At 41.4% G+C, this 25,553-nt stretch overlaps 1 protein-coding gene across 1 annotated transcript in view; it reads left to right on the top strand.

The window, feature by feature from the left end:
* The first annotated feature begins 293 nt into the window (after nucleotides 1-293).
* LOC147354926 (uncharacterized) overlaps nucleotides 294-25,553 on the top strand; it is a 142,002-nt gene continuing 116,742 nt past the window's right edge. Inside the window, exons 1-4 of the mRNA XM_086349356.1 lie at nucleotides 294-381; nucleotides 627-730; nucleotides 3,041-3,324; nucleotides 16,034-16,102. Of these exons, the coding sequence (XP_086205482.1) occupies nucleotides 294-381; nucleotides 627-730; nucleotides 3,041-3,324; nucleotides 16,034-16,102 (545 nt within the window). The remainder of the gene's footprint in view (nucleotides 382-626; nucleotides 731-3,040; nucleotides 3,325-16,033; nucleotides 16,103-25,553) is intronic.

Raw genomic sequence — 25,553 nt, 5'->3', positions numbered from 1 at the left:
CTTCATCCAGCTCGGCATTTTGCATGATGTACTCTTGCATATAAGTTAAATAAGCAGGGTGACAACATATAGCCTTGACATACTCCTTTCCCAATTTGGAAACAGTCTGTTGTTCAATGTCCAGTTCTAACTGTTGCTTCTTGACCTGCATACAGATTTCTCAAGAGGCAGGTCAGGTGGTCTGGTATTCCCATCTCTTTAAGAATTTTCCACAGTTTGTTGTGATCCACAGAGTCAAAGGCTTTGGTGTAGTCAAATACAGCCTAGATGAGCAGATTTTTAAATGTTTAGAAATGGCCTGCTTTGCATATCCTGAGAAACTGAATCTGGCATCTGAGAGCCACAGAGAAACTCTGGAGCTCTTAGAGACCTTGCTGGCAGGTACTGTTTGGTAGAGCCTGGAGGCAGCGACTCCCAGAGGCCCTGCTGAGCACCCTCATCTAGAAGTGTAAGTCCCTCCCCACCCCTCTCCCTGAGAGTTCCTTTACCTTCTTACTCTGCGGGGTGGTTCCGTGCCGCCACAGCCTCTGAGGGTCCATAACTTCTAATTCCCCTCCTTGCCTTCCGGATACAAACCTATCAAAGTGTTGCTCCAAACTTTTTCTTTTATCTTTTCCCCTGATCAGCTCCCCAGCATCCCTGGAACTCACTATACTGTGCAAATAGGCCTTTCCTGGGCGGGGACAAAGAGAGGAGCTTCGTAAATGGATGCAAACCAAGTTGTTACGTGGTCAGTCATACACATCTTCTGTACTTCCTCTTTGATTGCTTTTGTTCCCCTTCAGAAAGCAAAACTGTTTCCCAAATACGAGCCTGGAGGGCTTGGAGGTACTGGCTATCCCTTCTCAGGAGCGTCCTGAGGCCGGGCCTCGAAGGGGATAGAAACTCAGAGTGCAGCTGCTCTAAACATGCTATGCATTCCTCAGGGACGAGATAGGTAGGATGTCTTGTCCATGGGTGGTTGGTCGTGTCTGACTCTTTGTGACCCCACAGACTGTAGACTGCCAGGCTCCTGTGGCCATGGAATTTTCAAGGCAAGAATATTGGAGTGGGCTGCCATTTCCTCCTGCAAGGGGCTTTCCCAACCCAGGAATTGAAATCAAGTCTCCTGCATTGGCAGGAGGATTCACCATTGAGCTATCTGGGACTCATCTAACTCTGCATTTGGTCAAGGGTGCCTGTATTCTCAGCATCACTAGTGGAGTTTAGGAATGTTGGAGCTGCTTGAAGAGAAAGTCCAGACCAGCATTAAGTCTAAGAAAGGGCATGAATGACTGAGTCTAAAACCCAGGGGCTCAGGTCATGAAAGCTTCACACACTTTGGAGACAATTCATTCTATCTCCTCATGGCTAAATGTATAAAAATAGCTTCCCTCTTCTTGTGGTTAGTTAAGAATCAGACTCAGGGGAACCAGTCCAGTCTTGCCTGCACCACTTACTAGATCTGTGATTCTGGACAGTTCCTTAGCCTGTGTTTACATTTCTTTGCCTGTAAGATTGAGAAATAATAGTACCCACCTTGTATATTTGTTGTGAGGATTAAGTAAGATCTTAGTTCATTTTTTTTCCAACTGAGGCAGTGTAATGTGAGAGCTGAGAGTACGGACACTGAAGCCAGACCCTCTGGCTTTAAATCTCAGCATTATAAGTTATAGCTGTGTGACCGTGGAGAAGTTACTTTTTTCCTGTGTCTCAGTCTCAACTGTAAAATGGGGATAATTACAGTATTTATCTCATACCTGCTAAGTGCATGCCTGCTAACTTGCTTCAGTCATGTCTGGTTCTTCATGACACTAAGGATGGTAGCCTGCCAGGCTCCTTTGTCCATGGGATTCTTCAAGCAAGAATGCTGGAGTGGATAGCCATGCCCTCCTCCAGGGGATCTTTCTGACCTAAGGACTGAACCTGAGTCTCCTGCATTGGCAGGAGGGTTCTTTACCACTAGCCTGGGAAGCCCCATTCATCTCACAGGGCTGTTTTATTTAATGTGCTAATACATGTAAAACATTTAAAGAAATGTCATAAAAGCTTATTTTTATTATAAAGTAAATGAAGCTATTAGAACAGTTTCTGGTAAATAGTAAGAACTCAATATATGTTGACTTGTATTATTAATCACATAATTGTCTAGATAATCCATAAATTTTATTAATCATCCTATAAAAAAGGAAGGCCTGGTTTCTGTTTTCTTTTACTTCTTCTAACTTGAACTCTTGCTTTGCTAAATTCAATCTAAGAAGAGAGCACCACTGGACTTGAAAGAAAAGCAAATTAATGGAAACAAAACAAAAGATTAAGTTTCAAAAGAGAGACTTTTTAAAAGGCTCCCCTTTGTTTGTTCACTAACAATTAACTAGATTGCGACTCCTGAACGTGGTTCTTTCCCATCCTTTTCAGTACCTAGGAAAGAACCTTTGCGGTCATCATGTGCCCGCAGGCTTTGATCAGATGGTATTTATAACTATCGGAAAATGAAGCAAACAAAACAGGTTCTTCACCGTCCTGTCTAGAGAAACAAAGCTGGCCTAAATACAGTTCTCTAGCTCCTTGGAAAAGACGTTGTTGTTCTTCAGTCAGTAAGTGGTGTGCGATTCTTTGCGACCCCATGAACTGCAGCACGCTAGGCTCCCAGTCCTTCACTATCTCCCGTAGTTTGATCAAACTCATGTCCATCGAGTCTGTGATGCCATCCAGCCGTCTTACCCTCTGTGGTCCCCTTCTCCTCTTGCCCTCTATCTTCCACAGCATCAGGGTCTTTCCCAATGAGTGGCTCTTGGCATCAGGTAGCCAAAAAAATGTTGAGGGCTCCCGTTTATTTATCTTGTTTGATTTTTTTCCTTCTCAAACTCAGAATTTGGAAGGGAATGGGGAGTGCAGGGAGAAACTTTAACTTTTCGGCGCAAACTTCAAAAACAGAAGGAAAGAGTTGAGCCAGCAACCCTAATCAACGTTTTGCAGGCTTGATGGTTGGACCTGATCTCAAAGTGTTGCAATGCGGGGCCTCCGGGCCGGGCGGGGCGCTGTGGCGCTCGGCCAGTAGGGGGCGCGCGGGAGCGGAGGCCCCACGGGGCGGCCGTGCGCGCGTGCGGCCGCGCGGCTCTGGGCTTCCGCGCGCGCGACGAGCGGAGCGTGGACCCTGCGCCGGCTTCGGCGACCCTCCGGCCCGGAATTGGGCTCCCCCAGGCGGCCACCTCGGCCGCGGGGCCGCGGAGACTGGGCGCCGGGGCGGAGGCAGGGGACCGGCGAGCGCAGGAGGGTCCCGCCTCGCCGTATGCAGTGCGCGGGACTGCGCCTCCGCTTTCTGGGGAGACGGGGCGGTGTCAGGTAACCTCATTCACCGCGCCGGGCGACTGAGTCCCCCCAGCGGCCCCGAAAGGAGAGGCGGAAAGGGAGGGCGCCGAATCAGCTGCAGTCGCAGCTCCGGTCTGGGCCCCGTGGGTGGTGCTTGGACTCTGACAAGCCAGAGCCCCGCCAGGCTTCCCGCTCCGGAGGAGGCTCGGCCCGGGGGCCCTCGCGCATCCCCTCCTTGGCCAAGTGTCCGCCTTTCCCGTCCTGGATGGTCAATCCTCCGTCCCCACTTCGTGCAGCTCCTTTGGAAATCTCTGCTCTTCGCTTTGGAAATCTTCACTTCCTAGTCTGCAAAATCGTTCAGCAGATGTGGCAACAGTGGATTCCTTAAAGGAATTGGGATTGACTACTGGGAGTGGAGTTTGAGGGGGGAATAGGAACTGTTTGCACCTGAATGGTTTAGGAGTTTCTTGTGCCTTTGGCCCCCTAAAAAATTGTTTGAATTATTAAAATTGAAAGTGAAAATATATCCTCTCTCTATCCCCCTTTGTGAGCACCTTGATAAGTCAAGTGAAGGAAAGAGCATGCAGAATCAGATCCCTTCTCTTCAAGTCCTGACTATACATAGCACTAGTGACATCTGGTAATCAGGCCTAATTATTTACCTGGGAATCTTAATTATTCACATGGAAATCACCTAGCAAAATGCAATGAGCAATGCGCACAGAATTCATTTTGAGGAGATGTAAACCTTCCTTTGCATTGAGTTGTGTTTGACACCTGGGCCTGCCCTCTTTGCAGTGTCTGTCTACTTCATTTGAGGGCCATTGTCTGTCATGAAATGCCAAACCTTGGTCTGACTGTCACTGTGCCCCCAAATTCTACTGACATTCATTCCTTTTGGTTTATTGTCTTAGTATTTTTTTAAAGCCCCCCTCATGAATGGCAGTTACCATGGGAAGGATGGTCATAATAGGTAGAAGAGCCTGGTCTGGAATTCAGGAAACAAGGCTCACTTCTGAAGGCCTGTGTTCAGGGTTTTGTTCTGGGCCCAGTTCTATTGCTAACTGGCTATGTGACCCTGGTTGTTCAATTTATTTAATCTTTAAGAACATTGGTTTTCTCATTTCAGGGAAGCTAGTAACACCAATAGCCTCCTAGTGTTCTTTTCTTGCCTGGAGAATCCCATGGACAGAAGAGTCTGGCAGCCCATAGGGTCGAAAAGAGTTGGACACGACAGAAACAGCTTAGCAGGCACACACTGGCCGATGACTGCTAAATTCAGTGGTCAGTCTTGACCTTCACCCTCCTTGACCTCTCACTGGTATTGAACCAAATTAATCACTGTCTCTTTAAAATTCTTTCTTCTGGAAGTCATGATTTCTGTCTTCCTCCCTCACACTCTTTTTCAGTCTCCTTGACTGGATGCTCTTTGTTTCGTAGGCCCTTCCCTGACTCATCTGCTCTGTAGGTTTGCTAGACCCCACATGTTTACCTCCAACATGGACATGTCCTCCTGTAAAACCTGTATTCAGGTGTCCAGCTGCCTTTTTGATATCTTTCATAAAAGGCATCTTAGAAGTAACATGTTTAAAGCTGAAAGTCCTGATCTTCATTCCCAGGTCTGCCTCCCTCCATCCTCTTGTCTTGTCTGTCTCCATAAATGGCAATTCCATCTCTTCATGCTCAGGCCAAGACCGTTGCAGTCAAACTTGTCTTTCACCATCATTCTAGTATAAAGCACCACCCTTCTGATTGGACTGTAGAAATAGCCTCCTGCCCCGTCTCTCCTTGCCCTTCTACAGCCTATTCTTGTAGCTGCAGGAGCAGTCATGCAAGTTAGTCATGTCCTGTGTTGGTTGAAAGCTGTCCAATGATTCATCTCCTTCAGAGTAAAATCCAAAGTCCTTAAAGTGATCTAAAAAACAGTGATTTAGTCTCAGCTCCTTTTCTGGCCTCATATCTTTCTTGTCACCCACTCCCCTCCAGTTATTAGCACTGCTGGCACGTTGACCTCCCAGCTATTATTATGGGTTGGTGCAAATGTAATTGCAGTTTCAGACCATGAATTTTAAATATTTATAAGTAGGCTCAAAAACATCTTTATTAATCAAAATAGGAACCGATACAATCAATGCATTTTAGACAATAGGAAATAAGTTTGTTTATTCCTGTAGCACAAACATTTGTGCTTCAGAATTCAGTGAACTCTTGGAAAGCATTTTCTGCCTCCTGCTGCTTGCGGAAGGGTTTTCCCTGCATAAAGTTGTCAAGCTGCTTGAAGTGGTGGTTGGTTGGTGAGGATATGACAGATGAGGTGAAACTTCGTAACCAAATTCATTCAACTTTTGAAGTGTCGGTTGTGTGACATCAGTTGGGTGTTGTGAAGAATTGGGCCCTTTCTGTTGACAAAGCTGGCTGCAGGCTGTGCAGTTTTCACTGCGCCTCAGGGATTTGTTGAGCATCCTTCTCAGATGTAATAGTTTCTCAGGGATTTAGAAAGCTGTAGTGGATCAAACTGGCAGCAGGCCACCAAACAGTGACCATAACCTTTTTTTGTGTGTGTGCAAGTTTGGCTTCTTCTTGGTCCAGTCACTGAGCTGGTTGTCGCTAATTGTCCTATAAAATCCACTGTTCATTGCACATCACAGTCAGATTGAGAAACGGTTCATTGTTGTTGTGTAGAATAAGACAACACAACTCTTTAAAATGATAGTTTTGATTTTCCGTCAGTTCATGAGTTCACTTATCTAGCTTGTTAACCTTTCCAATTTGCTTTAAAGGCCAAATGACTATAGAACGGTTGACGGTTGACTTCTTTGGCAACTTCTCGTGTCATTGTAAGAGGATCAGCTTCAATGATTGCTCTCCATCTGTCGTTGTCAACTTCCAAAGGCTCTCATGTCCTTTGTAAAACTTCTTGAACCACCACTACACTGTACGTCCATTAGCAGTTCCTGCGCCAAACGCATTGTTGATGTTGCACATTGTCTCGCTGCTTTGCAACCCATTTTGAACTCAAATAAGACTGTCACTCAAATTTCCTTTTTGTCTCACATTGTTTCTATAGTCTGAAATAAATATAAAGCACATAGCAAGTAATAAGTCGTTAGGACACACACAAAAAATAATAATAAAGCAAGAAATGCTCATTAAAATGATGTATAACATAACTACATTTATTTAAAAACATGTTCCAATAATCAGCAAATTTTAACAATGCAAAACCGCAATTTCTTTTGCACCAGCTTAATATTCCAATAGGCCAAGAACATTCCTGTTTTGGGGACTTTGCACTTAATAATCTCTGCATCTGGAACACTCTTTCTGCAGGCGACCCATGGCTGGCTCTACTTCCTTCAGGTCTCTGCTCACTCAGATATCTTATGAATGACCTCTGCCCTTGACCACTCCATACTCAATAGCTACAATTCTACCCAATCCTGCCTGCTGCTAAGTCACTTCAGTCGTGTCCGACTCTGTGCGACCCCAGAGATGGCAGCCCACCAGGCTCCCCCATCCCTGGGATTCTCCAGGCAAGAACACTGGAGTGGGTTGCCATTTCCTTCTCCAATGCATGAAAGTGAAAAGTGAAAGTGAAGTCGCTCAGTCATGCCCGACTCTTAGCGACCCCATGGACTGCAGCCTACCAGGCTCCTCTGTCCATGGGATTTTCCAGGCAAGAGTACTGGAGTGGGGTGCCATCGCCTTCTCCAATCCTGCCTAGTACCTCCTAACCCCTTACTTTGCCTTATCTTTCTCCACTGCACTTGCCAACTGGACAAATATTTGTTGGGTTTCTTTTTTCCTCTTCCCACCCCCTCCCTAGAATGTAAATTCCAAAGACAATTTTGTTCACTGCTGTGTCTCCCATGCCTGGAACAGTGTTTGGAATGTGTCTTAGATGCCTTGGGATTCTATAACAAAATGCCAGAAACTGGGTAGCTTGGAAGTGGAAGTGAAGTCACTCAGTTGTGTCCAACTCTTTGCGACCCCAAGGACTGTAGCCTACCAGGCTCCTCCGTCCAAGGGTTTTTCCAGGCAAGAGTACTAGAGTGGATTGCCATTCCCTTCTCCGGAGTATCTTCCCAACCCAGGGATGGAATCCAAGTTTCCCGCATTGTAAGCAAGATGCTTTACCATCTGAGCCACCAGGAAAGCCAGAGACTGGGTAGCTTGTAAACAACAAAAATTTATTTCTCAGAGTCCTGGAGGCTGGAAGGGGATCTGGAGAACAGGGTGCCAGCATGGATGGGTAAGGCCTCTTTTCCTTATCGTATCTTTACATGTCAGAAGGAGCTAGGGAGAATTCCAATGATGACCTAAGCACCACCCAAAGCCCTCACCTCATAATACCATTCATTCTACTGGGCATTAGGACTTCAGCATATGAATTTTGATGGGACACAAACATTCAGTCCAAAGCAGAAGGTAAGGTTATCAGTTCAGTTCAGTTCAGTCACTCAGTTGTGTCCGACTCTTTGCGACCCCATGAACTGCAGCACGCCAGGCCTCCCTTCTCCATCACCAATTCCCAGAGTCCACCCAAACCCATGTCCATTGAGTCAGTGATGCCATCCAACCACCTCATCCTCTGTCGTCCCCTTCTCCTCCTGCCCTCAATCTTTCTTAGCATCAGGGTCTTTTCAAATGAATCAGTTCTTCACATCAGGTGGCCAAAGTATTGGAGTTTCAGCTTCAGTATCAGTCCTTCCAATGAATATTCAGTCCTTCCAAGGAATATTCAGTCCTTTAAGATGGACTGGTTGGATTTCCTTGCAGTCCAAGGGACTCTCAAGTGTCTTCTCAAACACCATAGCTCAGAAGTATCAATTCTTTGGCGCTCAGCTTTCTTTATAGTCCAACTTTCACATCCATACATGACCACTGGAAAAACCATAGCCTTGACTAGACAGACCTTTGTTGACAAAGTAATGTCTCTGCTTTTTAATATGCTGTCTAAGTTGGTCATAACTTTCCTTCCAAGGAGTAAGCGTCCTTTAATTTCATGGCTGCAATCACCATCTGCAGTGATTTTGGAGCCCAGAAAATAGAGTCAGCCACTGTTTCAACTGTTTCCCATCTATATGCCATTAAGTGATGGGACTGAATGCCATGATCTTAGTTTTCTGAATGTTGAGCTTTAAGCCAACTTTTTCACTCTCCTCTTTCACTTTCATCAAGAGGCTGTTTAGTTCTTCTTCACTTTCTGCCATAAGGGTGGTGTCATTTGCATATCTGAGGTTATGGATATTTCTCCTGGCAATCTTGATTCCAGCTTGTGCTTCCTCCAGCCCAGCATTTCTCATGATGTACTCTGCATATAAGTCAAATAAGTGGGGTGACAATATACAGCCTTGACATACTCCTTTTCCTATTTGGAACCAGTCTGTTGTTCCATGTCCAGTTCTAACTGTTGCTTCCTAACCTGCATACAGGTTTCTCAAGAGTCAGGTCAGGTGGTCTGGTATTCCCATCTCTTTCAGAATTTTCCAGTTTATTGTGATCCACTGGAGAAGGCAATGGCACCCTACTCCAGTACTCTTGCCTGGAAAATTCCGTGGATGGAGGAGCCTGGTAGGCTGAAATCCATTGGGTCGCTAAGAGTCGGACATGGCTGAGCGACTTCACTTTCACTTTCATGCATTGGAGAAGGAAACAGCAACCCACTCCAGTGTTCATGCCTGGAGAATTCCAGGAAGGGGGGAGCCTGGTGGGCTGCCATCTATGGGGTCACATAGAGTTGGACACAACTGAAGTGAGTTAGCAGCAGCATTATGACCCACACAGTCAAAGGCTTTGGCATAGTCAATAAAGCAGAAGTAAATGTTTTTCTGGAACTCTCTTACTTTTTCAGTGATCCAGCGGATGTTGGCAATTTGATCTCTGGTTCCTCTGCCTTTTCTAAAACCAGCTTGAACATCTGGAATTTCTGAGTTCAGGTATTGCTGATCAATATGTCTTTATTGAATGAATGAGTCTGTAAAGTGTAATACTTACATCATGCAGTTAAAGTTAAGATCACATTGTGAGTCCACTTTTTATTTTTGAAAGAACCCTCGTTTACAGTAACACAAATCTGGCTTCAAATCCTGGTTACACACTCTTTATGGTGTGAACTCCTCAGGAGGTCTGTTTTCCGTATTTGTGGGATGGGTATAGTATAATACCGCAAAGGCTTATTGTGATTACAAGGTGAAACATTAACACACATAAGACATTTATTTATGAGGAAGCTAAAAAATGAGAAGCTTTGATAATTTATGTATGGATGTGCTTTTTAAGGGATTCCCAGGTGGCTCAGTGGTAAATAATCTGTCTATTAATGCAGGAGATGCAGAAGACTTGAGTTCGATCCCTGGGTTGGGAAGATCCCCTGGAGGAGGGAGTGGCTAACCACTCCAATATTCTTGCAGGGAAATCCCATGGACAGAGGAGCCTAGTGGGCTACAGTCCGTAGGGTCGCAAGAGTCGGACATGAATGAGCATGCATGCACACTTTGTAAGTTCTAAAGCCACATATATACATATTGCATGAAAATTACCAAGGACTGGCATATGCAGTGTACTGTTCTAAATATTTCAGGGTGAAATGAGCACTTCAGTGCTCACAGAATAGTGTAGTTTAGAAAATGAGTAGTCAGTGGTACCTATACCTCATGTGTTCTAATGGAACCAATTGTCTGACATCCTATTATTCCTGCATAATTTTCCCTTGTCCTTTGGCCCTGCTGTGACAATATATAGGCAAAATATAGTCTTTTTTTTTAAAGTAAAACAAAATTTAATGCTTTTAGACAGTTTTCAGAGTAGCAATTCTGTTTAGCAAAAGTGAACTTTAAGTTTGGTTTCATGGCCCAATTATGCAGGCAATAATTCCACAGAGATGCAGTAATCACTTTTTTCAGATGTCATCAAAAGAAGATATTCTTGTTTTCTGTGGTAGTTTTTATTTATTATTATTTTTAAACTATTGTTAACATAGCATGGCAGAAAGATTGTATCAGGAATGTGATATAATACAACTGTTTCCATTGATGCCTTAGACCTTACTGTTCCCTAGGTGGCTGAGAATGTCCTTCTCCCTTCCACTAAAGTATAACTGTGATGTATTTACTGCCTCTCCCAGTAAATAGAAAAATATCACACTACTACATTGAAGGTATATTTTACAATTACCATTAGCAGCATAATTGAACTTTCCATAATTGGGGTTCTACAGAGTTAAATACTTTTAAAACAGGCAACATATATTCTTATTATCTCAGTCTCTCATAAAAACCTGAGTACAAATTCAGTCACTTAAGTCACTCACAGCTAACTGAAGTATACAGCTGGTAAGAAAAGCTGTCAGATGCCATCTCTTCAGCATGGTCCTACTGCATGAGTACTATCTATTTTAGTTCAGTACATAATGTTGGGAAGATCCCCTAGAGGAGGAAATGGCAATCCACTCCAGTATTCTTGCCCGGAATATCCCATGGACGGAGGACCTTACAGTCCATGGAGTCACAAGGAGTGGGACATGACTCGGAGACTGAGCACACTCATAATGCCAGGCCTCAGAGATTTAAAGGGGAATATGGCATCTGTGTGTGTGTGTGTGTGTGTGTGTGTGTGTGTGTTTTAATCTTGTGATAGTTTTTTCCTGAAATTCCATATTCTTAAGACTCTAAGTAAGCTTAGAAGAGTTCAGGTCACTGTTGTTGGGGGTGGGGGTGGGGGCTAAGACCCAGACCTAGTTTTGTATTCTTAAGATTTAAGAATCATAGTTCCACAGGACTGCTAGATAAATGGAGACAGCTTCAGAACCTGCCTGGGAATTCCCAAGCTGTCCTACTTAGGCTGTGATGTGGCTTTTCCTTGGTTTGCAGCACCTTCTTGAATACATGCAGGTTCAGAATGATTTCAAGAACCCAGCAAGCAGCTGGGCTTTCCCTAGATCTACACCCTGCCTCCCTGACAGCTCTGCCTCCCAGACAGCCTGCTCTAGCAGCCCCGTCTCCGCCGTACTGCACTTGAACAGAGCTAGGCTACTATGGGACTGAGCAGAGTGCCCCACCTGGTGTTGAGGGAGATGACCCCCAACAAGTGAGGGTTCAAGCAGACAGAGGTGTCCTCGGCCTGGAGGAGAGGCTTGTGTATTTGACCTTAGGACATCACACTTGAAGAAGAAACTTCTTCAATTTAGAAGTTGGGTATGGCCAATAAATGCCTTTATTTTCTAGTAAAGTAAAAACAGCCTGATAAGCACTCACAGAACTGAGACCAGGTTTTATTCATTCTTGCCTGGCACAGTGCCTCTCACAAACAGTATATCACTTGTTTATTAATTGTACATAGATTTATTCTGGGATCATCGAGTCTCTTATTGTTCAGGAATTCTGGAATATCTACATTATTTTAGTTATTGTAGTTTCAGTTCAGTTCAGTTCAGTCGCTCAGTCATGTCCGACTCTTTGCAACCCCATGAATTGCAGCACGCCAGGCTTCCCTGTCCATCACCAACTCCTGGAGTTCACTCAAACTCATGTCCATCGAGTCGGTGATGCCATCCAGCCATCTCATCCTCTGTTGTCCCCTTCTCCTCCTGCACCCAATCCCTCCCAGCATCAGAGTCTTTTCCAATGAGTCAACTCTTCGCATGAGGTGGCCAAAGTACTGGAGTTTCAGCTTTAGCATCATTCCTTCCAAAAAACACCCAGTACTGATCTCCTTTAGGATGGACTGGTTGGATCTCCTTGCAGTCCAAGGGACTCTCAAGAGTCTTCTCCAACACCACAGTTCAAAAGCATCAATTCTTCGGCGCTCAGCTTTCTTCACAGTCCAACTCTCACATCCATACATGACCACTGGAAAAACCATAGCCTTGACTAGATGGACCTTTGTTGGCAAAGTAATGTCTCTGCTTTTGAATATGCTGTCTAGGTTGGTCATAACTTTCCTTCCAAGGAGTAAGCGTCTTTTAATTTCATGGCTGCAATCACTATTGTAGTTTAGCATTTACTTAAAAATAAATATTTCTTGAACACTGTACTGGATCTTAGAAATACAAAACAGAACACAAGCTATTGGAGAGAGTCAGTCTTTTCTAGTAAGGGGGTCTCTGATGCTTCTGCATCCTTGTCCCTTCCCTTTCTGACATGGGCTGCTTGCTGGTTCCTGTGCACTGGAGTTAAGGCAGACTGATAGCCAGTTCTGCTTCTTCTTGACATTTTCTGCCATGTCTTCCACTTGTTCAGATAGCTTTCATCGAGAAAGCAGATCTCATGAGCCTCTCCATTTGCTTCTTGACCAGTGAAACACTCACTGGCAGATATGATGACTTAAGAATCTGAACAAGGAAACATTTAAAACTACATGATTCTGATTGGCAATGCAGTTTTCCCCTTTGTTTTGGAGTTTGCATTGTCTCTGCAGCCTATCGTGGTCATTTGAATCATCTGTCAGCCACAAAGTGGGCTTTGTCTGGTCTGTGTGGTATCCATTTGTTCGTGTCTTGCTTTCCTCTCTTCCCACGATATTCCCACGATCGCAGACACAACTTTGTTTGAATTTCATACTTTTACTAAGCATTTTGACTTGAAATCCCAAAGTCAGATTTATCATCCTTCTCTGAAATCCCTAAGTCAGATTTATCATCCTTCTCTGAAATCCCTAATGAAAAGATTCTGTTTTGTGTGCAGTCTGTAGAACAGTTTAATTGGAGATTGACAGACATTTCATCAGATAGTTCTGCTTCTCATCTCAGAGTAGTTTCTGTTGACCTTTCTGAGCTCAGATGTCCTGGAGAAATAGCATAGAATTAATTATAGATACGTTTGTCTTTCAAAAATTTCTCTTATTTTAATAGTCTTTTTGTATGTATATCACATCATGTCTGAATTTGCTCTTATGATTGTAAAAGCCATCCATCGTCTTATAGCATACTATCTTATAGCATATTATACAGGGGGAAATATGTAAATAACTTCTCAGTAATTAAGAAATACTTCTGCACTGCCCTTATGTATTTGCGTGAGACTTTGCTGTGCCAAGGTCTCTGATGTAGTAGAAAGTGTTTCCCTGTGAAAAACCTTTACATAGTATCTTTACAGTAGGCATGAGGAATTTCAACAAGTCAGAAGAAAGGGATTCTAAGGCAGTTAATAGGAAATTAGAGGTTTAATACTCCTTGATTATGCCTCATAGCTTATGAAAAATGAGAGATATGTGAATAAACCTTTAAGAATAAGACCTGTTTTGAAATATATTCTCTATTATCTCAACCAACTTTTACTAAGTGCCCACTGGGTACACTGCTGGAGACTTAGGGACCCCACGTTAAGACAAAGCTCCTGCCTTTCAACATACCACTGTTCAGCAGAAAACAGTATCTTATGATAGTATTTTTCTTTAGACTTTTTAGTTCTCTTGTTTTGCATTTTGGGAATTGCCTTTATTTTTAGTTAGGGAATAACTTGAAGACAGCCACCTATTTTAGAATGAGGTAAGGAGCAAAACTGGAGGTTTGATTGGAGCAGATTTGCCCTTTGACCTCTTGTGTTTACATCAGACCAAATAGTGAGGGGCAGAGGTGATTTTTGTCTGAATTGATTTATAAGCTTGGAATAGCAAAGATTTTACACCTGGTGAGTTAGAAATAGATCATTTCTTTTATCAAGAAGTCTTTGCCATTTGCGGGAAATCCTTTCTGGAGAGCACTGGGCATAGGGAAATCTGCTATCACTGTTACAGATATTTCTCTGTTTCTTGTCTTTTCTGTGACCCTGTAATAATTTACTTTTCTTTAGTTAGCATGGTTCAGTATGTGGATTTTCACCCCAAAATGATGATGCTTGGATGTAAAGAACAATAACCAAAAACTCACTGTGATAAAATGATTTCCCTGGGCATAACCCCAAAAAGCATAAGTGTATATCCACAGCATCTGTACTTGAATATGTAAAGCAAATAAGATCTTACACATTTTTTCAAATTTTGATTATATTATTGTTAAACTTAAATTTTAAAAAGTAAATTATACTTTGTGCTTTACTTCTAGTTCCTCAGCTACTATCTGTAGAGAAGCTGGATAATTTATTTTCTTTTAAATTTATTTTTAATTGTAGGATAATTGCTTTACAATGTTATATTGGTTTCCACCTTGCATCAACATGAATTAGCCATAAGTATACAGTGTCCCCTCACTCTTGAACCTCCCTCCCACCTCCTACTCCATCCCACCCTTCTAGGTGATTATTTGATTTTTGATTAATTCTCAGAGATAACCATATGTCTGCTAACTGCTGCAAAAGTAAAATAGTCTGTAAGTTAAGTTGTGTGGTAATTTTAATGGCTAAGTAACCACACATGGGTAATTACAAGGAAATGATTATGTGACTTATTGTAAAACTTTAAAATGTGAGGTCTTCTTATTTTTTGTGAATTCTTCTTCACGCTTCCCTTGTGGTTCAGCTGGTAAAGAATATGCCTGCAGTGCAGGAGACCTGGGTTCAATCCCTGGGTTGGAAAGATCCCCTGGAGAAGGAAAGGCTACCCACTCCAGTATTCTGACCTGGAGAATTCCATGGACTGTATGGTCTATGGTGTCACAAAGAGTCGAACATGACTCAGTGACTTTCACTTTCCCTTCTTTTTTTTCTTATTCTTAGGGAAAAAGTGTAAGTCTTTTGGCTATTTGCCATCACTTAAGTCAGAATTACCCTAAGGAAATACAGCTAACTGCAGAAGAGCTTTGCTCTTAAAGATGGATAGCACAGCCCCATGTATTACATACACAAAAACTAAAGGCCTAAATGCCCAACAGGAAGGAAAGGTTGAACAGATGAGGAGATCTCCAGAGAATGAAAACTTATATACTCAATAAAAGTATGTTTATGAAAAGCTTTCTTGGCAAGGAAGTTTTTTATGCTGTCATATATGGTACATGATAAATGTCTTAGTCCTAACTTTGAATATTTCTGTTAATTCCAGTGGAATAAATTTTCTTCTTTTAAAATGTAGGGCCTTGATGTTGGCCCGAGGCATGGACTAACCAGCAGAAATTCCATTTAGACAAGAGAAACAGTCACATGATATAGCTTGTTAGAAAATATGTAAAAGTCTTAGTATAGTTATGCCATCAACTTTGTGATATTCAGTCTATGTAAGTACCTGCTTTTACTTGATAGAATTATTTTTTAAAAAATAAACCCATAGTAACAAAAGTAATTATCTAGTTTGTGCTTTAAACTGTAGTTTGGTTGAAAATGAGATACTTTTGAACTACATCACTCCCAGTGACTCTTAATCCAATCTACCATTTTGGTCTCCTGTATTGGTTTCTGTAATCTATCGACTACATGTGAAATCATTGGCTTCTATTGAGAATTAATGTTGGGTTTTCAAAATGAATGCTCAGGGCTTGTATAGTGTTGGGAATTTTAGGTTTTAATAGAACTTTGGAATTAAAATTGCTAATAGATCACAAAAGAGAAGTGATATTTTTAAAGTTATTATCCTTATTTCATCACCATGGTGCTGATGAAAGTTCCATTTATTTTGAACATAATTTTAGACCTTTCCATTGATTGATCATATTTTCAAATTCACATCAGACTAGTTCTTTTCAGGCAACATGAATATTATAATTACTTAGTGTTTAATGTAGCTTTGCAAGTAGTTAAAAGATTGATTAGTCTATTGCCTTTGAGTTGATTACATACATATCATAGTGCATAACACATTTATTTTTGTATTTTAGGACTTGGACTATGTTCCTGATTTGTTCAGACTGCCATGGCTCCATATATAAAGGACATTCACCAAAAAGGTAATCTGAAAAGTGTTTGTCATTAAATCATCTTAAGTTCCTATATTCATTGCCATGTCAAATTTTAAGAATGAGAGATGTTTTTTAAGAACACAGAATTTTTTCCAGTTCGAAGATGGTGAAATAGAAGGACTTGCGATCATCTCCTTCTGCGAGATCACCAAAATCACAACTATTGAACAACCAGGGACAGGAAGATGCTGAAAATGTTCATTAGTCATGTCTGACTCTTTGTAACCCCCATGGACTGTAGCCCACCAGGCTCCTCTGTCCCTAGAAGTTTCCAGGCAAGAATACTGGAGTGGGTTGCTATTTCCTTCTCCAGGGGATCTTCCTGACCCACGGATTGAAACCAGATCTCCCACATTGCAAGCAGACTCTTTACCAACTGAGCCACCAGGGAAGACCCTGGAGGATGCTGGTACCTACCAGAAAAAGATACCCCATGTCCAAAGATAAAGAAAAAGCCACTGTGAGAATGGAGGAGGGGCACAATCACAATAAAATCAAATCCCATTCTCTTCAAACTAGAGAACAATAATACCAAAGAAGTTCTCCCACTTCTGAAGGTTCTGAAGGTGTGAAAGTTCTGAACCACATGTCATACTTCCCAATCTGGGTATCTGACAAAGGGACTGGAAATCCCCAGGGAATCTTATCTTGAAGACCAGTGGGATTTGATTACAAGACTTCCACAAGACTTCCAGTCTTGGAGGGCACAAACAAAACCTTGCTCACACCAAGACTCAGGGGAAAGGAGCAATGACCCCACAGAAGAATGAGTCAAAGCTATCTGCTAGTGTTGGAGGGTCTCCTGTGATGTGGATCAGCAGGGTTTCACCGCAGGGATGGGGGCACTGGCAACAGTAGTCTATGAAGGTCACCTTGGTGTAAATCTTCTTGGAGGTTGCCATTAACCCAAACATAGAACCCACAGACCTATGAAGGCTGGGTCACCTCAGGCTAAAAATCCCCACCCATCATCAGATATTTGGATTGAAGTTTTACTGAGCAAGGCCCTGCCCACCAGAGAAAGACCCAGCTTTTCCCACCACCAGTCCCTCCCATCAGGAAGCTTACACAAGCCTCTTAGCCTCCTCTATCAGAGAGCAAGCACAAGAAGAAAGAACCACAGCCATACAGTGACTAAAACAAAAACCACATTACAGAAAGTTAATCAGCATGAAAAGGCAGAAAGTTATGTCCCAGATAAAGGGACAAAATAAAACTCCAGAAAAACAACTAAATGAAGTGGAGATAGGCAAAATTCCAGAAAAAGAATTCAGAATAATGATAGTGAAGTTGACTCAGCATCTTGGAAAAAGAATGGAGGCAAAGATTGAGAAGATGCAAGAAATGTTTACCAAAGACCTAGAAGACCTAAGGAACAAACCAACAGAGATGAATAATATACTAGTGAAGCGAAAGTCGCTCAGGCGTGTCTGATTCTTTGAGACCCCGTGGACTTACATGGAATTCTCCAGGCCAGAATACTGGAGTGGGTAGCCGTTCCCTTCTCCAGGGGATCACCTCAACCCAGGGATTGAACCTAGGTCTCCCACATTGCAGGCAGATTCTTTACCAGCTGAGCCACAAGGGAAGCCTGAATAACACACTAGAAGGAATCAATAGCAAAATAACTGAGGCAGAAGAATGGATAAATGACCTGAAAGACAGAATGGTGGAAATCACTGCTGCAGAACAGAATATAGAAAAAAGAATGAAAAGAAATGAAGACAACCTAAGAGACCTCCGGGACAACATTAAATATACCAACATTCACATAATAGGAGTGCCAGAAGGAGAAGAGAGTGATAAGGCACCTGAGAAAATATTTGAAGAGATAATAGCTGAAAACTTCCCTAACATGGGAAAGGAAATAGTCAACCAAGTCTAGGAAGCACAGAGAGTCCCGGGCAGGATAAACCCAATGAGGAACACACTGAGACATATAGTAATCAAACTGACAAAAATTAAAGGCAGGTAAAATGTTAAAAGGAACAAGGGAAAAATAACTAATAACATACAAGGGAACTCCCGTCAGGCAATCAGCTGATTTCTCAACAGAAACTCTACAAGCCAGAAGGGAATGGCTTCTGTAATATGTTTAAAGTGATGAAAGGGAAGAACTTACGAGCAAGAATACTCTGCCCAGCAAGACTCTCCTTCAGATTTGATGGAGAAATCAAAAGCTTTCCAGGAAAGCAAAAGTTAAGATAATTCAAGGTCACCAAACCAGCTGGACAACAAATGCTAAAGGAACTTCTCTAGGCAGGAAATAAAAGAAGGGATATACCTATCTACAGAAAATAAACCCCAAAAAATTGAAAAAACAGTAATAGGATCATACATATAAATGTAAATGGATTAAATGCAGCAACTAAAAGACTTGCACTTCCACTTACCGCATCACTGTGCTTGACCCTGTAAATTGTATGTAATTATTTTATATTGTTAGGTTAATCATTAATCATGTTTCCATTATGGTTTGCAACTGTAATTATCTTCCCCACCCCCCCCCCAGCTATTGATTGTGAAAACTGATAAACATCTTTCACTATTGTGGAAAAAACAGAACACAGCATTTTTATTACTAATATTTTAATTTACTCCTTGACTGCACTTGGTCTTTTTTTAATTAACTAATTCATTTTAATTGGAGGATAATTTCTTTACAGTATTGTGGAGGTTATTGCCCTACATTGACATGAATCACCCACAGGTGTGATTGTCCTCCAATCCTGAACACCACTCCAACACCACTCCCACCTCCCTGCCCATTCCATCCCCCTGGGTTGTCCCAGAGCACTAGCTTTGAGTGCCCGCTTCATGCATCAAACTTGCACTGGTCATCTATTTTACATATGGTAATATTGGAACAACAGACTGGTTCCAAATAGGAAAAGGAATACGTCAAGGCTGTATATTGTCACCCTGTTTATTTAACTTATATGCAGAGTACATCATGAGAAATGCTGGACTGGAAGAAGCACAAGCTGGAATCAAGATTGCCAGGAGAATGTCAATAACCTCAGATATGCAGATGGCATATCTTATGGCAGAAAGTGAAGAGGAACTCAAAAGCCTCTTGATGAAAGTGAAAGTGGAGAGTGAAAAATTTGGCTTAAAGCTCAACATTCAGAAAACGAAGATCATGGCATCCGGTCCCATCACTTCATGGGAAATAGATGGGGAAACAGTGGAAACAGTGTCAGACTTTATTTTTCTGGGCTCCAAAATCACTGCAGATGGTTACTGCAGCCATGAAATTAAAAGATGCTTACTCCTTGGAAGGAAAGTTATGACCAACCTAGATAGCGTATTCAAAAGCAGAGACATTACTTTGCCAACAAAGGTCTGTCTAGTCAAGGCTATGGTTTTTCCTGTGGTCATGTATGGATGTGAGAGTTGGACTGTGAAGAAGGCTGAGCGCTGAAGAATTGATGCTTTAGAACTGTGGTGTTGGAGAAGACTCTTGAGAGTCCCTTGGACTGCAAGGAGATCCAACCAGTCCATTCTGAAGGAGATCAGCCCTGGAATTTCTTTAGAAGGAATGATGCTAAAGCTGAAACTCCAGTACTTTGGCCACCTCATGCGAAGAGTTGACTCATTGGAAAAGACTCTGATGCTGGGAGGGATTGGGGGCAGGAGGAGAAGGGGACGACAGAGGATGAGATGGCTGGATGGCGTCACTGACTCGATGGACATGAGTCTCAGTGAACTCTGGGAGTTGGTGATGGACAGGGAGGCCTAGCGTGCTGCAATTCATGGGGTCACAAAGTGTCAGACACGACTGAGCGACTGATCTGATCTGATCTGATGGCAGTTCTATTTCCAGTTTTTTAAGGAATCTCCACACTGGTCTCCATAGTGGCTGTACCAGTTTGCATTCCCACCAGTAGTGTAAGAGGATTCCCTTTTCTCCACACCCTGTCCAGCATTTATTGTTTGTAGACTTTTTGATGGTGGCCATTTGGCACCTCATTGTGGTTTCGATTTGCATTTCTCTAATAATAAGTCATGTTGAGCATCTTTTCATGTGTTTATTAGCCATCTGTATATCTTCTTTGGAAAAATGTCTGTTTAGTTCTTTGGCCCAGTTTTTGATTGGGTTGTTCATTTTTCTGGTATTGAGCTGCCTGTGCTGCTCAGTATTTTGGAGATTCTTTGTCAGTTGTTCTATTTGAGATTATTTCTCCCATTTTGAAGGCTACCTTTTCACCTTACTTATAGTTTCCTTTGTTGTGCAAAAGCTTTTAAGTTTAACTAAGTCCCATTTATTTATTTTTGTTTTTATTTCCATTACTCTGGGAGGTGTGTCATAGAGTTTCTTGCTGTGATTTATGTCAGAGTATTCTATGTTTTCCTCTAAGAGTTTTATAGTTTCTGGTCTTACATTTAAATCTTTAATGACTTTTGAGTTTGTTTCTGTATATACTGTTAGAAAGTGTTCTAGTTTCATTCTTTTACATGTGGTTGATCAGTTTTCCCAGCACCACTTTTTGAAGAGACTGTCTTTTCTGCATTGTATATTTTTGCCTCTTTTGTCAAAGATAAGTTGTCTATAGGTGTGTGGATTTATCTCCGGGCTTTCTACTTCGTTCCATTGATCTATGTTTGTTTTTGTGCCAGTTCCATGCTGTCTTGATGACTGTAGTTCTGTAGTATAGTCTGAAGTCAGAAATGTTGATTCCTCCAGTTCCATTCTTCTCTCTCAAGATTGCTTTGGCTATTCAAGGATTTTTTCTGTTCCCATACAAAAAGCATACAAAAATTGTGAAATTATTTGTTTTAGTTCTGTGAAAAATATCGTTGTAACTTGATAGGGATTGTATTGAATCTATAGATTGCTTTGGGTAGTATACTCATTTTCACTATATTGATTCTCCCAGTCCATGAACATGGTATATTTCTCTGTCTATTTGTGTCATCTTTCATTTCTTTCATCAGTGTTTTACAATTTTCTGTATATATGTCTTTTGTTTCTTTAGGTAACTTTTTTCCTAAGCATTTTATTCTTTTCGTTGAGATCATAAATGGGATTATTTCCTTAATTTCTCTTTCTGTTTTTTCATTGTTAGTGTATAGGAATGCAAGGAATTTCTGTGTATTAATTTTATAGCCTGCATCTTTACCATATTCACTGATTAGCTCTAGTAATGTTCTACTGGTATCTTTAGGGTTTTCTATGTAGAGGATCATGTCATCTGCAAACAGTGAGGGTTTTACTTCTTCTTTTCCAATCTGGATTCATTTTATTTCTTTTCCTTCTCTGATTGCTGTGGCTAGGACTTCTAAAACCATGTTGAATAGTAGTAGTGAGAGTGGGCACCCTTATCTTGTTCCTGATTTTAGAGGAAATGCTTTCCATTTTTTTTCCATTGTGGATAATGTTTGCTGTGGGTTTGTTGTATATGGCTTTTCTTATGTTGAGGTATGTTTCTTCTATGCCTGCTTTCTGGAGAGTTTTTATCATAAATGGTGTTGAGTTTTCACTGGATCTTGTTGCTGTGTGAGGGCTTTCCCTAGTTTGGTGAGTAGGAGCTGTTCTTTGCTGTGGTGCTTGGGCTTCTCATTGCGGTGGCTTCTTTGTGAAGCATCGGCTCTAGGGCATTCACACATCAGTAGCTGCAGTTCATGGGTTTAGTTGCCCTGTGGCATGTGGCATCTTCACAGACAAGGGATGGAACCCATGTATCTGCATTGGCCCATAGGTTCCTAACCACTGGACCACCAGGGAGCCCAGGATTGATATATATATATATATATATATATATATATATATAAAATAAATAAAACTGACTGATATAATCACTAAAAGTAAATAACTCAGTGAGCCTTTGGGCTTTATTAGCCACATCAATGTGGTTATGAGGATAGAGGGAAGTTGCTGTTAGAGGAAAGAATGTTTAAAAATGTGGCCACTGTTAACTCCCAGTACTCTTGGATTGATTTCGAGTCAGAGGATTAGAATTGTGGTTGTTTGCTCTCTCTCACCCTGGGTCTCTGTGGCTCAGGGAGAATCTTACTAAGATGATTTTCTGGAGTAAGGGTGAAGCCCTGTGAATTTGGGCTCCATAGAAGATGCCAATCATATTTGAGCCAGATCTAGGGCTGTGCTCCCATTAGCATAATACTGTGATTTATTAGGCTAACGGAAATTTTGCCGTTAGGTTTGGAGGTGGCATTATTGAATATTTCTTTTTTAAGTACTGAAAATATATCTCTGCTTGAGAAGGATAAATCCCTACAACATGTTGTTATTTATTGTTATAAGATGAAGAGCTTTAAATAATTAATAGTCTGGATGTGGTTATTACATACCCATTAGTTTTATTGTTGGTGCATTATAGAATACACTAGTTAAGAGGGTTTCTTTTTAATCTTATTATTTTCCACCAGGGGGAGCTATATCCCCTTTTAAAAAATTGTTCAGTCACTGTTAGGTTCCACTCTTTGCTACCCCATGGACTGCAGCATGCCAGGCTTCCCTGTCTTTCACTATCTCCCACAGTTTGCTCAAACTCATGTCCACTAAGTCAGTGATGCTATCTAACCATCTCATCCTCTGCTGCCCTCTTCTCCTTTTGCCTTCAGTCTTTCCCATCATCAGCATCTTTTCCAAAGACTCAGCTTTTCACATTTAGTATCCAAAATATTGGAGCTTCAACTCTCTAGAAGATTGTTTAGAAAATCCAAAAGCAGCTCCACCATCAAAGGTTAAAGCTGGGACTGCTCCATCCTAAGTCACCACTATGGGACCTGGTGTTATACAGGATGATATAGATATAATATGAAACAGACACATGCATATAGTATAGAACATATGTGTGCTCAGTCATTTCAGTCATGTCTGACTCTGCAATACCATGGACTGTAGCTGGCCAGGCCCCTCTGTCCATGGGATTCTCCAGGCAAGAATACTGGATTGGGTTGCCAGTTCCTCTTCCAGGGGATCTTCCCAACCCAGGAATTGAACCTGCATGTCCCGCAGCTCCTGCATTGGCAGGCACACACAACTGAAGCGACTTAGCAGCAGCAGCAGTTATCAGATCTGTTCTGCTTACACTCAGACAAATTAGTCAGCTGGTTTTCTGTGGGTTCCTGTCAGCTAGTACCAATATTACAAATATCCAAAGACTCACAAAACATATTTGCATTTCACAAGTAGGATTTTACATCTTTTGCACTTACCAGGAGTCAAGTACTGATGGCCTTCCCAGATGGCTCAGTGGTAAAGAATCCTCCTGCCAATGCAGGAGACACAAGAGATGAGAATCTGATCCCTGGGTCAGGAAGATCCCCTGGAGTAGGAAATAGCAATCAACTCCAGTATTCTTACCTGGAAAATTCCATAGACAGAGGAGCCTAGCGGGCTACAGTCCATGGAGTCGCAGAGTCAGACATGACTGAACACACACCCATATAAGCACAGATGGTACTAAGGAAAGAGTGCTATGGGAAGCTTGGAATAAAACTTGAGCAAAGAACAAGAAGTGTTCAAAGACGGTCTAGATGGATTTTAATAGAAGGCAAGTGAACTTCTATTACTTAAGCATAAATATTGATAAAAATTCAACAGATAGATTAAACAGCAGATTAGATTCAATTAATAGATTAATGAATTGGAAAATGGATCAAAAACAAATCTGGAGTGCAGGTCAAGGAAAAGAGACAGAAAATTAACAAAAAGAAATATGTGGATAGAATTATAAGCCCCAACTCTTCCTCTTCTAGAATTAAGAGTTCCTAGAAGAAGAAACGACTTAGCAGCAGCAGCAGCAGGTTTAGTTTGACATTTAAATAAAACTTAGGTTTAGTTTGACATTTAAAAAAATCAGTCTACATTAAAAAAAAGACAAAGCAGGATTTTTATTTAAAAGCCCAAGTATTATATATGTTTTCCTAACTACAGAGCCTGACAGATAATTTAAAAAAAAACACAAAAATCATATTACTGAACATAGTATGTATTTATGTGTGTTTGCATGTCTGAGCACATAATATATGGGTGTAAGAGGGTGAAATAACCAATTTTCAGAGTTGGTTTTATATTCTGACTTTTGTCTAACTGAAATTTCACTTTTTATATTTTCTTAAATTAGAAATCCTCAGTGGTCCATTTTTGTCTCTCCTGCACCAATAAAATCTTGGTAATGGGAAACTTTCGCATAGTATACTCTATAGTTTGCCCCTGCTTCTTCCCTTCTCTGAACGTTCTAAGTGCACCTAGGGGCCTTCGCTCCACTTCTTCACAATTACTGCTGTGCTGCTGCTGCTAAGTCGCTTCAGTCGTGTCCGACTCTGTGCGACCCCATAGACGGCAGCCCACCAGGCTCCCCCGTCCCTGGGATTCTCCAGGCAAGAACACTGGAGTGGGTTGCCATTTCCTTCTCCAATGCATGAAAGTGAAGAGTGAAAGTGAAGTCGCTCAGTCGTGTCCGACTCTTAGCGACCCCGTGGACTGCAGCCTACCAGGCTCCTCCGTCCATGGGATTTTCCAGGCAAAAGTACTGGAGTGGGGTGCCATTAAACTGTTAATGACAATTATATATATATAATTATTATTTCCTTCTGATGAATGACCTCTTTATCATTGTAAAATGATGCTTTAAAATTTTATTATATCAGTATAAAGTTGTTATTTTGGTGTTGGCTCCAATGTTCTTCTATGCATCTTTACTGTAGCAATCTACTTTCAAGTGATGTTACATGTAGTATAAGAATTTTACAATCATATACTTCTATTTCGCCTCTTCTATTTTTTTGTACTCTTCATACATTTTACTTTTATGTATGTTATAAACTCAGCAATTTCTTATTCATTGTTATTCATATTTTATTGACATTGTAATACAGTATCTTTTAAAATGCTTTATTTTATTTTAAGATTTTGTTTTAATGTAGACCATTTTTAAATTCTTTATTGAACTTGTTAGAATAATGCTTCAGTTGTGTATGTCTTTTTGCGGTTTTTTTGGCCATGAGTCCTGTGGAAGCTAAGATTCCAGGGACTGAACCTGTACCACCTGCTTTGGTAGGTGAAGTCCTAATCCCTGGACTGCCAAGAAAGTTCCTAAAGTGCTTTAAATACTATAAAGAATAGATAAGAAATCCTATATAGTTATCCAAGTAATTAACATTTTTGAGGCTTTTCAGTCTTTTGCGAGGATTAACATTTCCATCGAGTATCATTCCTTCTGCCTGAAGGACTTTGATATTTAGAGTATTATACTACAGGTCTGCTGGTGGTAAATTCTTTCAGCTTTTTTATGTCTAGAAAAGTCTTTCTTGTTTTCAAAAGTTATTTTCCTTGAGTATAGAATTCTAGGCTGACAGTTCTTTTTTCAATGCTTTAAAGTAAATGCCTACTGCATTCTCAGCATTGCTTCTGATGAGAAGTCTGCTGTCATTCTTGTCATTGTATCTCTACATGTAAGATGTCTTGCTT

The sequence above is a fragment of the Bos grunniens genome, chromosome 17, assembly GCF_055505025.1.
Source record: "Bos grunniens cultivar Pamir isolate PY7600 chromosome 17, Bosgru_T2T1.0, whole genome shotgun sequence".
NCBI lineage: Eukaryota > Metazoa > Chordata > Mammalia > Artiodactyla > Bovidae > Bos > Bos grunniens.
The sequence above is the reverse complement of the archived record's forward strand: the minus strand, read 5'-3'. Positions and strand labels throughout refer to the sequence as shown.